The 19351-nt window shown below is 38.2% G+C and overlaps 1 protein-coding gene across 5 annotated transcripts in view; it reads left to right on the top strand.

Moving 5' to 3' along the window:
• Positions 1-19351, top strand: part of LOC109107386 (rho guanine nucleotide exchange factor 12-like) — a 76518-nt gene that overhangs the window by 5302 nt on the left and 51865 nt on the right. The window contains exon 1 of one of the 5 annotated variants that reach the window (XM_042724939.1): positions 9119-9896. The exons of the other annotated variants lie outside the window; for them this stretch is intronic. Coding sequence (XP_042580873.1) covers positions 9895-9896 — 2 coding nt within the window. The 5' untranslated portion in view covers positions 9119-9894. Of the gene's footprint in view, positions 1-9118; positions 9897-19351 lie in introns of those variants that run through there. 5 annotated transcript variants of the gene reach the window in all.

Below are 19351 nucleotides of genomic sequence, written 5' to 3' on the forward strand. Positions count from 1 at the left end.
GTGTATGCATAATATTGTAGTCTGTACTGTAACCTCAACTAAATGTTAACTATAAGAAGTCATTCCAAATATGAGCTTGAGTCCTCATAACCCTCCAGGACTGTAATGTTTTCTGAAATGTGTTAGTTAACTGCACTAACATTCACTAAAACAACAAAAAAAACTTCTTTCTTATTATTAGTAGTAGATTAATCAATCATCTAACAACAATCATCACCCCAAAAAAACCTAAATGAAGGTTGTACCGTACAGCTTGCTCTTTGTCACAGCATTTTGCTGATCTGTGGCCCTTTTTTTTTTAACCCCGAGGCCCTCTCGGGAAGTGGTGACATCACTAATAAACCATGTCTGTCAACTGGGCCAGGCCACAAGCTCTTCCTGACAGAGCTGCCGGCCACCAGCAGTGCATCATGGGAAGAAATGGAGCTGCTTTATTTATGACACAGCCATTCTGTATGTTAAAAATTACAGTTAGTCACTGTAACTTGTATTTTTAGCATTTTCTTTAATCAATAATTCATTAATTTCTGTGTGTAAATCTGTATCAATATACTTTTAAACGATTTTATGTCTTATGACATTACTTTTTTATTATTATTGAATATTAGCAGTACTTTAATTATGTAAAGAAGTCCAAGATGGATGTTTAGGTTTTTAAAATATTAAGGCTGGTTAAAATGGTCTTTGTGGCAAGATACATAATGGATTAATTCATTTATAAATAACCTCTGGTCTGAACAGGCCAATAAAACTCCTACATTAATCACCTTAAAAGTGTCAACATACAAGTAATCTAAACACCACAACCCACTGTATTTCATTATTAAAAAAACAGTGAAGCACAGGCCCTCTCCATGCAGCCATTAACAAACACGTTTAGTTAAAGAAAGAATAGCACACCTATTTGTTGTTTAGCACAATGATATGGTGTAATTTTTTCCCCCATTAAGATACAGACATGTTCTTTAGACTTCACTTTAAAAAGTCTAACAACAGAACAAGTTGAAGTGTTTGTTCACAAATTCCTGGCTCTATGTTGGTGTGAATGTATTAGGAAATTGCAGCCTCAATAAGTGCATCTTTACACTGATGTACAGTATAATGTCATGTAACATGTTTAATAAAGCTTATAATAGGTTTTAGCTAAACATCAGTGTTTACAGGTATAGTAACTAATTATTTGCATAAATTGGCACATTTAAACCACATATACTTTATACTGTGTTTTTTATTTTTATTTTTTTTACTTATTCCACAGCATTCAGCTTAACATTAGATCAAAACAGGAAAAAATATTTAATAAAATAATCTTTTTATTTCAGTTTTAATTTACATTTTCTAAATTAATTTTAGAATACTTGAAATAGATTTGAAAACTTTTTAAAATATAATAGTGATAACTGGTAGAAATAATAATGGCAGAAATAAAAAATAATGCATATCTGTTGATCGAAACTAAAACTAACTGATTATGAAATCTTACCAAGCATATTGTCCTTGCAAATGACTTTTTGTTAACAATAAAGCATTTGCTTATTTTAACTGAAGCTTATTTTTGCTTATTATTCGTCTTGTCAGATGAAGTTCCTGTACAGGACCTGCAGGAACATGATCTTCACAAACCTGAATTTGACCCAGCATTTTAACTCTTGGCTGTCTGTCGTGATCTTTATTGGACGATTAGTTGTCACCAACACAACATTTTGGACAAATGGTTGGAGGGGAGCCATGCTTTGCTATGGTTCTGAAAGATCAGACCCTCAGCACATGACACAGGATTGTGGGAAAGATACCATCAGGTACATCCTGCTACGATGACAGATGCTCGCTCCATATAAAGTTACATGGACACTAATCTTGCAGGTCTTGCTGGTATCTAGTTTCTGACAAATCATTTTTAGACTCACATTCATGTGACGATTTACAACCAACCAGTTGTAAATGACATTGGGCCTATTTGATATGAATCTGATTCATTCTATATAGGGTTCAATCTTTTTCATGTTTTATAGATTTAAATCAGCAGAGAATGGAGATGATGTATGGAGCAGGGCTACCTGCCAAGCTTTTCCCAGCTAGGCTGGTTTTGTTGATGGAAGGCAGGCTTTGCTTTGTTTGGTCAGCTGATGGTCGGCGGCTCTAGTCAGCATATTATGTGCCACTCTCATTGGCTGCACAGAAAATGTGTGCGAGCGTGTTTGTGTTTGTCTGTGAGACATTGAGAAATTCTTAAAAAACAGATATTCTGAATAATGCCGCAATGGTGATCTCTTAAATAACATGAGATCATCTTTCTCAATTTTCTTTCTCAGAATCAGATCTTTTCTAGTCTTCTACTTTTATTCAAGCTTTTAATTAGGTATCCACAATAAATATTGGCATGACATTTAATGCGCATCTCGTCAGTAAAGCTGGTTCTATAATCAGCGGTAAATCTAAAAAAAAAAAAAAAAAAGCCGTACATGGGTGCAATGATATTATGCAGTGCCTGAAATAGTCCCCAGCTAGTTTGTGTAGTTGCAGAGCTGCTGCCAGCAAATTTCAGGCACTGCGTAATATCATTGCGCCTGCTGCACCCATGTACGGTAGCAAAGTTCCTTGATTATTACGCCGGATTGAGAGTATAGTTCCTAGCCATATGGGCCTAGAAAATCGCAACTTTTCATTTTCCGTCGGTTTTAGTACACAATGTAACTACAGAAGAGTCAAGTTTTATCGAAACTCTTTGGTCATTTTTGAGCGAGATGCTAATGGTCTAATAAGATTCAATGATCTATGCTAAGCTAAGCTAAAAGTGCTACCGCTAGACCAGGAGATTGGCTGAATGTATTCAAAAACGGTAAAACTCTACTGTTTAACTCTAGGGGAGTTGGAAAATGAGCCTGTTTTCAAAAATAATGGAGTGTTTCTTTTAGTTTAATCACCCCTGTTAATATCATGACCAGTGAAATCTTTTGAATCGTCTGTGAGGCAGGGCTTGTACTGAACTGGTTTGGGGGAAATAATGAAAATAGTATGTGAACAAAAAAATGCATTATACTACAAACATTTCAAACCCTACCTGTGCTACCAGTTTTCATCTGTTATTTGGCTTTTGTAATCCAATTTTTGACATTTGATCAAATACTGAGTCAGGTCATAAGAGGTCAATCTTTGTGCATTGTGTTTTGGGATACAAAATTATGTTGCTGCAAAAAATTAAAATTTAAAAATCTATACAACATCAAGGTACTATACTATTACAATATTAAAAATGTTTTGCATCAGTGTACGGGAGTCGATAGCATGAACTGTTAGTAATGAGGACCCCATTCAGTATCACATAAATATAGACCTGCGTTCTTGAACATTTCACCTACTGTAAATACAAATGACATGAAAAAGGATGAGTAATGTATGAGCAGTTCCACGTGGTAATTTTGGCCCATTTAATTAAATACCTACTCTTTAGTGTGTCTGACATGCCTCAGCTTGCTGAGTAGATAGAAACCTGTACTAATCATGGCCCACACCCAAGTGAGCCAGACACTGGAGGAGAAGAGTTCACTCACAAATGCACTTTATTGTTTATTCCGAACTCACTCAAAGAGTTTAGTATAATTTTGGCAGAAACATTTTAGAATTTTTATCATATGTTAATGTAAAAAATCTTGTGTACTGTAACTTGTGTTTGTTTGTTTGCTAGTTTTTATTGTATTTGCCATGAAAATTGCCTTATATGCTGACATGGCATTAGATAAATATATACTACTGCTACTATTTTCATTTCTGAATTAAAAACAAATGTGCTTCAGAAAGCTTTTGATTGTATAATTGAGTAAACATGGGCTATTGGAAAGAGTTGGGAGAAATTAGAAAACAAATAGAGAGATCTCACTTTGGTCATAGTGAATCCTGGCACAGAGCAGAAGAAGTGCGGGAGGGGTGGAGCTTGAGTACAGCAGGAAATAACACAATGTCATGGCTTTAAAGATTTAAACTAGACTATTAAACACTGGGATTTCTTACAAATGTCGCTCCACTGAGTATGTATGTATGATCAGAAGCAGAAGTCTTTAGACTACACTGTTGAAAGGGATATGTGCAAGTGATTTGCTTTGCTCCACTAACTTTCTGATATAATCACTAGATTTAATAGCAATTTGATAGTAATGCAAAAACAAAAATGATTCTGAAATGAGTTTGCATTTAGATGAAAATAAAAACTTCAGTTTTTGGTAATTGTATTAATTTAGTTATTGGCTAATTGAACTAGGGTTTCAGTTTCAGGTGATAAATTTAACTAGTCATTGGGCCCATCCACACGGAGACACGTTTAGCTGTATACATAAAAAGTTTGTATCATATCAGCATTTTGGGAGCCTGAAAATGCTATTTTTTGAAACCGGGTCCCAGAGTGTATAAATCTGAAAACGACACCCTTACGTTTTCGTGTGTACAGCCAATCCGTATAGTTTGTGTATTGATGACATCATCACCCTGTGTCTTGACTCTGGTCAGACACCGCTATGATATGTAACAGCAACAACAACAACATGAACAAACAATGAATTAGCGACTGTATTTTTAACTAACATTAACACAGATTAATAAATAGTGTAATAATTGTATTGTTCCATGTTTGTCGTCTTGTTGTTGTGTTGAGTTTGTATACAGCTTGCAAGGCTTATGCACATGCTCCAAGTCTTCTTCTCCGTTTTTAGTGTATCTCTGTGGCAGAATAACAGCGCCACATACTGGTCTGGCATGTATACTGCATTGTTTTGAGTCAGGCTGCACGATTAATCGCATGCATTTGTCAGCTTGTCTCATCAGTAAAGCCGGTTCCGTGATTAGCAAATGTCTGTCACCTGTTTTCAAACGGGAGCGGCAGTGCAGAGCCATAGTTCAACTGTACTTTCTGTTCATCTGTTAATCGCATTCGATTATGAACACGATCTGTGGCAGAACTACACTCTGTGGTATTAACTGCCACTCCCGTTTGAAAACTGGTCAGATTTTTTACCGCTATACCGGCTTTACTGAATGAGACATTGCATGCGATTTCGTGAGTCGGTTTTGAGTCAGTTTCAGTGGTTTCGTGTGTAATCAGCTATTTCTTGAGACGACGGCCTGTTTACAGATTTTTATTTCGAATGAGGGAAAAAAAAAAAGGTTGGATAGGGAAAGCTCTGGTTTTGTATGGATGAGCCCTAGGGATGGAACGGTTTGAGGAAAAAAATTTAACCGTATGGTTCTCCACACACGGTTCAGCATGAGCAAGGACCGCGGTTCAACTTAAATCTGACAACGCATCTGTAAAATGGTTTGCTATAAATAAAAAGTAAAAAAAAAAAAAAAAAAAACAGGGTTCAGCTGATAATATGTTTCTGTTGATGGATGCACATTCTTGCCTGTGGTCAATGAAATGCTACATGACTTTTGTTTACAAGCTGTTTTATTGACATCTTTCCGTGGTTAAAACACTTAATTGAGTGATTACATGAGGTGTTCATTCATGTTTATTTTGTGTTAAAACTAGTAGGCCTAGTAAAGAAGAGATGGTCGCACTCCATGCTGCTGTTTGAACTGAGGCGCCAGCGATCTGTCATCAAAAAGCGTCAAAACAGCATGTATTGTTTGAATTTCCTGAAAAATGACCATCATTTGAAAGATGGGACTTTGTTTCTTTTCATAAGTAATGATATATAAAGAAGTTTCCAATGAAGTTCCACTTGTGCGGTGGTTAAATCAATGCTGTATTTGTTCGGTACACATGCGTACTGAACCGAAAGACCAAAAGACCCATGTACCTTTACACCCCTACAGAATATTCTCCATAGAGAAAAGGCTTTCTTCAATATGGGTAACACTTCTTTAATATGGGTAAGGCCAATACACAGTTGCACCATATTACTGACTGACAGTACGTGTTTAATGTTATCTCAGTGTAATTATCATGAGTTTAATAACTGCAGTAGTAGGCCTGTTTAAATTGAAAGGACTGTAGGATGTTAATCTCTTAAATGGCTTTGCTGCCTACAGTTCCCACAGGAAGTGTGGCCGGGGAGAGAGAGTGAGCCAGAGAGACAGCGACGGGGTTAAAGACCCGTGTTGAAAAAGTAGGAAGTGGCTGTGGGAGCCAGTCTGCTTTTGGAGGCTGAAGTTATTGGGGCCAGAACAGCACACAGAGTCCTCGTGCTACACACACGTGACAGGCCCTTTGACTCTCCCAGCTGCGTCACCTTGGAAACTGCAAGTAATGTTGCTGCTGCTTTCCCATCCTCCTGTGCCAGACGAGTAGTTAGGAAAGAAATTGACCTCCTCAGATCCAACCTTTGTACATGCTGCTCGCCGACTACACAGCTCATCAACCTGCTGACATACTGCAGTCTTGGGGATGAGGTGCTCGTTGAAGTTTACTGGTTTATTGCGATCAGCTCCAGATCTTTGTGAGTTATAGTGAGAGTTGGGAAGGAAAAAGTATAGTTTTTTTTTTTAAAACATTCAGTCAAGCATTATCCTTGTTTATCAAATTTATTTTCTACAATAATTCTTTGATCATCTTTGTCTCACTATTGTGGTATTCCCTCAGCGAGCCAGACTTGTGAAAGGTCAGTTACATCAGTCTTGTTAAAGCATAGATAAAAGTATGTGACGCTCAAGAGGATTTGATGCTTTACTTAATGTAACAAAGTATGTAAGAATATGAGAATGGGGAAAACAAATGAACTTTGAGCTGCTTTCCTCGTTAGAAGCATCAGCCTCAGAGCCATAGGATTTATGGATTGGCAAAGGCCATTCATTTTGTATGAGACCAAAGCCCAGACAAAGCCAAAAGATTTTGGAGCCACTGTACAGCCAAAATGACCCATGACACTGACTGACTGCATTGTGCAGTTTTAACTGTAATTTAATAGTTGAGGTCAAAACCTAAGTATTATTGTTACCTATGTGAGGATCTGTCAACAAGTCCTGGTGATAATGTGGTCCTAAATGGTGCGTTTTTAAATTTTGTTTTTGAGGTAAAATGTGACCTTGAAATGTTTTCACCATAAGAGTATTTAAGTGGCTTATTAGATCAAGTAATACAGAGTTTGATGCAAGCTGTGCTGTGAAGATATACACAGTTGGATGAAAATCTCAGTGTCCATAGGGTGTGAAAATAAAAAGTGGCTTAGGATTTGTCATGCAGATATCAATGCCAGGCTCTGTGGGTTGGTTGTAGGTGCAGAGTCTGTAGAGGATATTGTTTATGTGGTGAATTGATGTCCTTCGGTAACTTAAAGGACAAATGGTGCATTGTTGAGGAGTAACTTAAAGGGATAGTTTACCCAAAAATGACAGTTGTCATAAATTTCCCACCCTCATGTCGTTCCAAACCTGTAAGACCTTTGTTTATGTACGGAACTCAAATTCAGATATTTTTGATGAAATCAGAGAGTTTTCTGACCCTCTATAGACAGCAATGTAACTGATATGTTCAAGGCCCAGGAAGGTAGTAAGGACATCTTTAAAATAGTCCATGTGACATCAGTTGTTCAACTAATTTTATGAAGCTACGAGAACACTTTGTGTGTGCAAAGAAAACAAAAACAATGACTTTATTCAAATTTCTTCTCTCTGGGACAGTCCACCACAATTGTTTTATTAACACATTTTTGTTATTATTTTCATATAATCATATCATTTAGCACAAGTATGTGAATGAACCAAGACTTATTATTTCTTGATGCAATCAGGCTAATTGTATGAGGCACAAGAGAGTTTAAATCTAAATTTGTGGATTCATCTCTTACTTGGACTCTCATGCATTTGCCATCATTTTAATCTCAAACCTATTGTGATGCATTGCATTGTATTAAGTGGTGCCCAGTACTAAACACATCAAGCTAACAGAGGCACAAATGGGAAATTCATTTCAGCAAACCTCATGTCTTATTTATTTTCAGAAGTCAATTTGTTTAAAAAGTTTAAGTGCAGCAGCTTGCAGTTAATTTGAATCATCACTCAAAAATTTCCCTGTGGGCATTTTTTAAGGAGTAATTATTTAGTTTTATACTGCTGTTTATCTCTATATTTTCAGTTAAGTTGTGCAAGTTGATGTCAAAGTAAATTCTAAAACATATTCACAATCTCTGTGGATATAAAGGGGTGTTTTTGAAGTGCACCACCAACTCCTTTTTCTTTTTTGTCAACCAGTCATCTATACTCTGACTCATGCCACCATTAATATATCTCACAATAGCAAAGTTATTAGGGTTTAGGTAGAATTGGGGTCAACTGAATGTGCCAAAACCATTCCTCTCCACAGTCTTCATAACGTAAGGATTCAGTGTCTGGTTGACTGGTTGTGACAGTGGGGTGCTTTGGTATCTGGACCAAGTATGTTGTTTCCCAGTGGACAGGGACTCTCTACAGGCAGAGGCTAAAGATAACAGGTGCTTCTCAGTTCCCTCTGAACCTGGTCTGCTGTGACTTTCAGCTTGAACTGAGTTGTCAAGGATTGCCGGTGCCAGAGGAAGAGATGTGAAAGATTGACAGCTGCAGTGTTGTGGGTGAGTCTGGCTGCTTACTAGCCGAAGGCTCAGAGGAGATGGAGGCAAAAGGTATTTGGAGCTCTGAAGGAGCTGGTGGTCATAGGGTGTGGTGAACCACAGAGGACCTTGACTAAATTCCATTAAACTGGTTCAGCCTGTTGGCCATCTCCAGGTTCTTCTTGCTACTCCCCCAAAAATATCCTTCAACTTATTTTCCTGCTGCTTGCTCTCTACTTTTCTACTGTTAGGTGTCCCTGCTTTCCCTCAGTTTAAGTTTTCTTTGTACCACTTATCTCTTCCCTGTTTCCTTTTTTAAGAGTCTCAGTCACTTAGTAGAGCCTTTAAGGAACTGGTGTTTTTAGGAAAGCTGCATACTTCACTAGTGGATACGATGTTGTCAACACAAATGTTTAAATTAGTATTATTAGTAATGAACTGCCATCAAACAGGAAATTAAGATTGCTGGTTCAGTCCCAACTAAAATCATGACCACGGTGCCCTTGAGTAAGGCGCCCCATGTTGCTCCAGACAAGGTTGTACATGTTGCTGTTATATGCCGACATTACTTGATAGTCACCTGTAGTACCTGATGAAGTACCTGATCATGTTGACAGCAGTTGTTGCATTCCTAAACCATTGTGCGTCGTACATCATACAGATAATTGCCTGAGAAATGTGAAGCATTTTAATGGACTTAGGTCAGGGCTAGATTACATATTTCATTTTACTTGAAAGAAAACACAACATAGAGTCAGATTAATGTGTTGTACTGTTGTATTCAGTTGTCAGATACAAAGCTGAGAACACATTCAAAATGTAAAATTGTCACCCCAAGTGACACTCCAAAATCTCACTTAGATTAGAATTGGCTGAGATATGATTCATGTCCAAGCATGCCAATTTTAATATCATTGGTTTTGAATCAACACTAGGTTCATGGTGAACATTTTAAGAAACACAGTTTGGATCCACTTTAGTTTGAGTGAGTCAGTGTTCAGGAGTATCTCTGCTGCTGTCAGTACCTGTGGTTGGGCAAAAGCTGTATTCCTGCATCTCGCGTTCTCCCCACCTCTTTGTTCTCCAGTCCATTGGAGCAAGTTTCAACAGGAGGTGCACCCTGATCACTATCTCTGCTCCACACAGCTGGCAACATCTGCTCCTGAGAGGGAGATAAGAAGGGCGTGGCCGCTCCACCCTGCCACACGTTCCACACAACATCCGTGCCCGTCTGCTTCCTGCTCCAACAGACCATTACCAAACCTAGCCACAGAACCATAGCACTGTACGTCTGCCGCCTTTGTCTCTGTAGGACTCTCCCAGATGACGGCATGACGCAGGGATTCAGACTTTGCCCGACATCTGCCAGGACATCAGAATGTGTGTATGACAATAATTAACAGGAAATTGTCATTGTGAATCTCTGCTTTCGGTTTGAGCAGCTTGTTGCCACTGTGGGACGTGAACAGTGTAATTTTAGTGTTATATTTTGCATATTTTTGTCAGAAAAGTGACATTTCAAGTTTAAATTCAAATAAAACATTCACTGCTTCATGGCTATCAAACGCTGATGGTGAATGACAAATATTTAACTGTCAGTAATAAAAAAGCAAAGGACAAATACAATAGCATAAAAAGATACAAATGAAACAAATTGTGCTTTAAAGTTTTTTTTTAATGCAGGTCTCAAGCAGTTTACAGCCTACCACAGAAATGAATAATCAAATGTAAAATAAAACCGCATAGTCTTCACTGTAAGAATTAAACTTTTTTTTTTTCTTTGTTTCTTAAAGCTACAAAAATCCTTCACTCAAGAGCAGTGTGTGATTTTGAATTTGTCTTGTTGTTTGATAAGGACACAGTCCCTTTAAGAGCCGCAGGGATCCGATTTACCGTTACACGCTTATTTTCATTCTCAACTCTTTACATTCAATTATTACATGACCGGCAAAGGTATACATGATTAATCACTAAGCGCCGCATTTTTGACACATTTTTGCATGTATTTGACTGTTGAGGCGTGCACCCTGAGCTAAAAGATGACTTGACATGTCCATGTTTTGTTCCATTTCTGAGTGCATATATCTTCCTGAGGAGCAATGCAAGTTCTCTTTCACACTTTTAAAAAAATGAATAAATATACTTCTATAAATGAAGCATGTCCCATTTGCAAAAATCACGTTACAGGATTTGACTGATTTGCATGTAAAATTGGGCTTTTATGGAGGAACAAATGTGCAGCGCTGCAAAAGGGGGTGGAATAGGGCGCAATAATAATTTCATCTTGATTATTGTATTTTCATAATCGCTGGAGGCCAAAATCGAAACCGGTTTTCGATTAATTGCACAGCCCTAATAGTGCGTCATTTGGGACACAGCTAGATCCTTAGTTTTCATTCATTTCACCAAATATTCCCCGATTAACATTCGGGACATTACCGAATCAACATCTTTGTTTGGTTCTAAAGCAACACTATCCAATCAGCCAGTATGATTTTAAGGAAGGCTTAGATGATTGAACAACTTTCATATCAATGTATAATTTCCCTATGATTTTAGGCTGGGGTCTGTAACAAAACCAGCCCAATTGCATTTTAGGGGACACTTTCACGATTTCAAAATTGATCCAGAATCGCATTCCATCAGGTCAAAACGTCCTTCCAGGGGTTCCACCTTGGTTGAAATCGCATTCCGTGGGGGTGGGGGTTTCACTTTAACCTGTGGACTAAAAAAATTGACCCGTGGCAGTAGTGTAAAAGTAGCCCATTTCTGTAGGAAAACCATAGACTTGGCAACACTGGCAAGGGTGTCCAGTCCTGCTCTTGGATAGCCAAAGTCCTTGAGAGTTTAGTTCCACCCTGGCCAAATACACTTGCCTGGAATTTTATGGATTGTAAAAAAATGTATTGTAGCATTGTATAGATTGTAGCAAAACTCTAGTAGTGGTCCAGGATCAGGACTTGACACCTCTGTGTTAGGGGTTGTGTTTGGGTGAGGCTTTTATGATTATGGTTTTGAATTGTTGTTTGGCATTATTTATGTTCCAGGAGCAACAAAAGGTCTTAACACAGGAATGTATATTTACCGTTTTGTCATCCCAGTGGCATTGCTTTGAGATTTTCTTTACTAAGTTATATCAGAGTCATAACTACACCATTTTCAAACAATATTTTATCGAAGTAATGGTCAGACTTGTGGCACATAGGTAAAAATGGCTTCCATTGAGTTCAGCAAATGTCAAAAATCAAGGGACAAGTGATCCTTGTGATCGTACATTGCAGAGAGTGAGAGTCATAGAGGTATGTCGCTATACCTGAATAGGCCCCAGCTATAGGGCGCTGTTAAAATTTCAGCGTACTCTCTCTCTAAGTAACTGGTGACAAAAGCAACTGCTGAGCCCAGCCTTTTGTTTTTGTTCTCCCAACAAAGTGCACAAGCCAACCTCCCCTGGTGTTACAGCACTGGGGACATGCCTGTGCTACTGAAATCCATCAACTAGAGGAGGCAGAGGCTACTGACAGACCTGGGAGTTGCCTGGAAACTACTTCATAGCCGAGACGTGAACTGAGAGATTTTGGTATTCCGTATATCTCTCGCTGTTCACGCTGTCTCATTCCTGCTGCAGTGCTTATCTGGTCATGAAAGCATTCTTTCCTCCAGTGCTCAGATCTCTTGCTCCCTCTTTTCTCCATCCATACTTCAAATTTCATCCGCTCAAATTAAGCAGCAGTTGTTTTATTGGTTGTTGAAAGTTTTTGGGCTTTTTTATTTTGGAGCAATCTGTACACGGAAGACTGTACATTTTTTAAAAACAATCCAACCTAAAAATCAAACGACAACAGCTGCTCTTCCTACTAAACTGTCCTGAAACATGCAGTAACGGAATGACAACAAAGTAACTTTTTCTTTATTAATCCTCTAGTTACAGAAAATTCTGTTCTAAGTGCACGTCAACTTGAAAATGTAATGACAACAAAGTAACTTTTTCTTTATTAATCCTCTAGTTACAGAAAATTCTGTTCTAAGTGCACTACAAGTGAAGTTGTCAACAAGATGTTAATGAATGACAATGAATGTTAAACAAATCACTTAAGTATATTTGCAGAAAAGATGCATGAACTACTGATACATCTTGTATAAACTTAATACATATTTTATGTTCAGAAATAATACCAGGAAAATGCCTAAAAAATCCCAAAAGTCAAGGTAGTTTATACAAGGTATAACACCAGCAGACTACTATGAACTATAAGGGCGGTTACATAGTCAACGCGAGCAAGCAATGCGAGGGACGCGAACGACGCGCTCCCTTTCATAGTCTAAACAGTGGACGCAAGCGTCACGGGCCATGCGTGTATGCAATACACCGCTCACCTGACAGGGGGTAGTAGAGACGGGTCACGTGATATTCAGATCACAATGACAACTGAAGAGGAGTGCATTCTATTGCTGATTTTACATCGGCGGCAACAAAGGCAGCGCAGAGATAGGCGGTGGTATGTTATACGTATAAGCTCGCATCATTTTTCCTCTTCGCCCGCCATTGTATTCAAACCTTCTTCTTCTGTAAACATAATATACTTGAATTAATGTACAATACTTGCAATGTCTGCCCCACCGACAACGCATAGTATTGCATGCATCGGCGTGTCGCGTATCAAAAACTAGGACAACACATTTGGCTATGCACTGATGCATAATGGCGGCCGAAGCATAACGATGCGCAGTCTTGGGGACGCGCATGCGTACAGATGCGTTGACTATGAAACGGCCCTAAATGTTCTGTTTAGGGCTGTCGTGGTAACTGCAATATCGCAATATTGACGAGCAAACCACAGAGGAATGCAAGAACCGCAGCAACCGCGATTTCTGCGTTTTATTTTTTTGTAAGGTTATGCCCTTCTTGTTTTACACTTCATGCATGTGGACTGAATATTAAACAAGTTAGTAATGATAACATAATGTGTACCATGCGATTACTTGCATCTGTCCTCCAGGACCGTGTCATATATATTTGTGAAAATAAGTTGTCATGTCCAAGGAAAGGGAAATCTCTGTCTTAGCACTGACACATTGCTGGTCAGCTGAGTCTTCTAAAGTGACTCTCAAAGTTAAAATGATTCCAACAGCGCGTTTCATTACGTCTCTCTTTGAACGAATGAATCAGCGTTTTTGAACATGTAGTTGAATGACAGTACCTTTCCACCACCTTGTGGCACAACAGTCTTACCGCACTGACTGACAGCCTGTCTAGAACGCGCGCAGGGGGAAATATCAGTAGAAAGTCTCTTGTCCAGTCAGATTAGGAGATCAAATTAGAACTAACTGTTATCCATTTAGGTTAATGATAGCCTAGCAATCTTATTGTCAGGTTTATGTTCTGTTATGTGGACCGTTATTTTGTCATTCTCTTCTGTTTGCTTCACTTCCTGTTTCAACACTATTTGCCTTCGATTTCATTGTTTTCTGATTATGACCTTGTTAGTTATATCGTAACACATACATACAAAGATAATATATATATATATATGCATGTATGTGTATATATATGTATGTATGTATGTATGTATGGCGATAATACTGCATACCACGCTAATGAGCCACTCAAAATTACAGCAAGGAAAATTCCCTCACCGCGACAGCCCTAGTTCTGTTAAAACAATGAACAGCAGCTTTCAGCCTGTCACCATGATGCAAACATGAAATATCAGACATTCAACAGTAGTTCTCTACGGGTTTTTTATTCGATTGTGCTGCTTTTCCATTGTTTTTCTATGTAAACATGGATGCGTTTGACTGTAGCACTCACATCTCTTGCAGTGCCTCATGCATGAAGCGGCATTCTAAAAATGTGGTGCTAAAGTTAAAAGAAGTTCACTCTACATCATCTTGCATTTTTTCCTTATTCCACCTTCCGCATCGCATCTTGTTCATAGGTTTTTGTGCAACACAAAAGTGCATTCTGTGTGAATGGCACCTAGCGATAAGCGGTTAATCACGTGTGCCGATATGCGGTTGGATCATTCTTTTCTGTTTACTGTTAACATTGGCATATTATCAAAGTGTAATATTTCTGTTCAAAATTGTGCTTCCTCAATTTCTAAAAAATAAAATCGTGGATAAAAATTTAATTCGAATTAATTGATAAAATCTGAAAAATCACCTAGCCCTAATTGTAGCATTCAGAAATGTGTCGGACCTCGGTTCAAACACAACAAAATTATGATTCATTTGCAGCATTTTTGCATGCAAGAATGATAACAAGACAGCATGAAGGACGTTGTCATACGAAAGTAAACATAGAGGCCATCGAAGTGAGTTTATGGTATATGAACATTCAGACAGAGGCATTGCATTGCATTGACCTGAATCAGATTTAGGATCACATATGAAAGCCATTTTGAGAAATCAAGGATGTGTTTTAGGATTAGTTTATTTGTTAGTAGATTTGCCATACTAGTTTTCTCTAATTAATGGTAGAAGGGTGTGTTGTAACGGATAGTTTTAGACTTGAGTAGATAAAAACCATATGACTCTAGCACCAGGCTGTGAAAGGCCTGCGATTGAATCACCCCTCAGGAATTGTCTGGTATTTTTGGCATTCAAGACATGAGAGTATTGTTGTTGTGCCTTTTTTTTTTTCTTTTTTTTTTCCTTTTTCGTAATCAAGTTGCTATAAATAGAGCAGGGTTCTGGACACTCCCAGAGACTTTCAGAGCATTTAACCTACTGGCTCAGTGTCGGAGCATTCTGGCCAGAATAGAGAACATAATTCTGAATTCAAAACCCAAAACCCTTACAACTCCAAAACTCAAAACCTCTCAATCTAAATCCCAATGAACATAACACCACATTTTGCATTTAAATCTCCCCACCACAAACCAACATAACAATCGTAAAGATTCCATTTACCGCTGTGGGAAACTGGAGCCATTGTTCATTCTTTGTTCCAATGATCATATCGCCTCAAGTCTAGGGATGGGTACCGAGAACCAGTATTTTGTTGGACCGGTACATAATTGGTTCAGTAATGGACTACCGATAGGCTTCAGGACAAACTATACTGTAATCGACACTTGCATTGTTTTATCTCCGTATACTTCAGTGTTAATGACGAATTAGAAGCTGCTGCTTGTCATTTTCCTTCACTGAATGATGTGGCCGACGTTTGCTCGATGTGCGTTTGTTTGATATTAATGTGCATGTGTGGGGTGTGTTTGCATGCAATCAGTCATGCCGGTTAAACATTTAATTCGTGTGCTGTTCTGACATGCGCTTATTCAGATCGTGTACAGTTGAAGCATGCGTACACTAGGGCTGGGCAGTATATAAAATTTCACTATAAATTTCGCTATTTATCTTCAGCACCGCATTTCACACACACGCGCGCAAATGATGATTAGAGCCTGTAGCTGGTGAAGAAGTCTCCATCCGCAAACAGACATAGCCTACATCGTCTGCAGATATAACGTATTTCATTGCACTTTAACAATTAATCTGAACGGCCTATATATGTACAATATTTTAAACGAGTCCTCACTAACTGAGTTTAATGCCATAGTTACGTGAGATTGCATCTCATTCGTTTCTGTTGGGGTTGCTTCGGGCTCGTCATGGGGCGCACGGTCCGAAGCGCTGTATGACTGAAGCATCCATTCAATTTAACTTTACTCCAAATATATGAACTTACCTGTTTTAAATACTTTATATTTAACGTGTTCGTTTATGTCCAATATTTAGTGTTAAATTGTTGGTCTTTAAATGAAATCTACTATTGATTTTCTCCGTTGACTGATTTTGCAGAACATTTAGACTGATAACTTCCCTGCGCAAATGCGGCAAATTTGTCACAGGATGCGCGATATGACAGTTGTGTCCGACTATATATGAACTAGCTGTTTTAAATATATTATTTTTATATTTAACGTTAGTTTATCAGTATGTTTGAAAGTATATATTTTTTTATTATTGGTGATTCCATAGGCTCACTCTTGTGCACCTGCACGGTTTAAAACACCAAATGGTTATGCTATGACAAGTACAGAGTCTCTCTCTTGCTCCACCCATGCATGATAATATCGTGTATCGTCGATCTCACAGGCTGACGAGATGAAAATTTGACAAATGACCATATCACCCAACACTAATACACACAGCCATAAAACATGTTTCTGTGACTACTTCCAAAATCTGTTCCTTTCTATCAACTCTTAAAATAGAGCTCTTATGCTCACAGTGCCAGGAAAGCATCATGCTGATCTCTACACCAAAAGAGACAGCAGCCATCTGATGTTTTTGACTGTGGCTGAAGCCTGTTTTAGCTAGTAAAGGATTATGTCCTGTGTGTGTTTACTATGAATCTGACAAGTGCTCTCCAGTGCAGTCTCTGTTGAGCAGGATTTTCACTTACTATGTACCCTGAGGTGCTGGAGACATTGGAAAGTAAAATTACAATGTCAAGGTCCAGTAAAGGATGAAAGACATCATCAGAATAGTCCATCTGCCATCAGTGGTTCAACCGTAACGTTATGAAGCGATGAGAATACTTTTTGTATGCGAATAAAACAAAAATAACGACTAAACCACTGATGACAGATGGACTATTCTGACGATGCTTTTCTGGACCTTGACGGTGTAATTTACATGGCAGTCAATGGGTAGAGACTCCAAGACCTGAATTTGGTGTGTCAGACAAAGGAGAGATGCAAAATGTGCAGTGTTGGGGGGCCTCCAGGAACGAGGTTGGGAACCACTGGTGTAGAGAGTAACACTGACCCCTCCTCCTCCTGTTGGTGTGAGTGAGTGGTCAGTCACGTGTGTGTAGGATGGCCCGGGTAAACTTCACATTCAGCGTTCCTTTCCGTCTCGCGCACAGCTGCGTCCGCACAGCTTTCAAAAGTATACTCAACCGCAGATGAGCGTGGAAGGATGAGCTCAACACATGCGCAGTAACATGGGGTGCGCGGCTGTCCGCGAGCCCTCTTGATGATGAAAATAACGTAATGCCGACAGTGTACGGCGGAATGGAAAATACTTTGGCCTTTACGCAATCGGTAACCGGACGTTTTTTGCCTTATTGCAACTCTCTGTTCTTGACTTGCAAAAACTGCGTTGCAATGCAGTCATTTTCCAAAATGTAATTTATGTGAAAATATGATGTCTGTTAACACCCGAGACGCTGAAGATGGACGCACAGAGAAAAATATTGTAGCAGGCAGATCACAAACTGTTCATGATGCACGAACTATTGGAAGAAAATCCTCGATATTGATTTGGGGGGTTTATATGAATGTGTTTCTGAGGGGAGCTGACTGTCTTCTGAAGTTTACGTGGTATAATTTCACAAAGCTTGTCAGAACATTCTGTTTTTGCTTCAAATTGGGTTATTATTAAATCAAATTATGTGTATGATTATTGTTATATAACTAAATATGAAATTATATAAATTATATGTATATGAATTATATCACTAAAATTAAATAACTGTAATTACATATCTAGGTTAAATAAGGAGGTCAGTCTTTATTTTTTTATTGTTAGGAAACAAATCAAAGAAAAAAATTAAATTCTACTGTTTCTAATATTCTGTATGTTGCTCAAAAACAAAATATATTGTCCAGCGAAAAAAAATAAATAAATTACCCAGTCATTTAAAAATAACACATTTCAGAGCTGTAACAATACCGTGATACCGTAAAACCGTGATATTTTTGGTTAAGGTTATCATACCGTCAAAATCTCATACCGGCCCATGCCTTTTACTAATTCTAATGCTTATATTTCCACAGTTTTTCAAACAGCAGCTAACGCATCTGTACACATCTAATTGGTCATTGCATTCATAAACTTGCATATATAAATGATATATTGAAATATGATGAAACAAATAAGCCCTGGTATTAATTACATGATAATACTTGCCTGAAAATAATCTTGATATCGTAAAAGACATCAGCCACAGGCGATATCTCTGACTATCATCGATACACAATACTTTCATTTATCAGCACAACCCTATTTTAAATAGACACAAATTGGAATCATATAACTGCTGTAACAGTAATGTATAAATGATTTACTCATCATTAATAGCTTTTTTAACATTTCGCAATGAAAATTGGAGGGGAGTTAGTGCCACATTGCAAAAATCTGAATTGGCTTGATTTTTCTGTAAGCAACGCATGCATTCTCTTTTTCTCTTTTGATTCTGATTGTTGTCTTAGATTACATTAATACATTTTAATAGTTTTCTCTTTTGATGTATACATTTTTCTCAGGCATTAATGTGTCTCTTGTAGGGGTGGGCGATATATCGAATATAAGCGATAATGTTGGAATAATTTTGACGACGATGTAAAATTTGAAAATATTGTGAATATCGAATATTTCAAATTCAAGAATACTTTCCCAAAGGAGTGCGCCAAACGTCCAAAAAAGGAACATGTAGCTGTGGACTGCTCCACACACCTCTACTATGAGAGCTTTCATGAGAGTGGTTGCCAGATAACAAGAGTTTAAATCCCCAAATCAGAGCTTCGCTGTTACAAGGATACATTTTCTGCATGGTGTTTTCTTATTTTAAGCAATCTGGCAACCATTCGCATGTGCTCACTCCTCATTGCGGACGCGCCACCGCCAATGATCTGAAAACACTAACAAGCTGGAGTTTAGCGATCTAATGAAAGCATCATTCAGCCGGTTTGTGCTCTTTCATGAGATCTCGACTGTATTGTTTGCAATTGTGATCGCTGAATAAATGCACTTGCTCGACCGCTGAAGTTTGAATAGAGAAACATAGGCTATGGCCATTTGGAATTACTATTAGCGAATTTCAC

Source organism: Cyprinus carpio, chromosome B5 (genome assembly GCF_018340385.1).
Source record: "Cyprinus carpio isolate SPL01 chromosome B5, ASM1834038v1, whole genome shotgun sequence".
NCBI classification, from domain to species: Eukaryota; Metazoa; Chordata; class Actinopteri; order Cypriniformes; family Cyprinidae; genus Cyprinus; species Cyprinus carpio.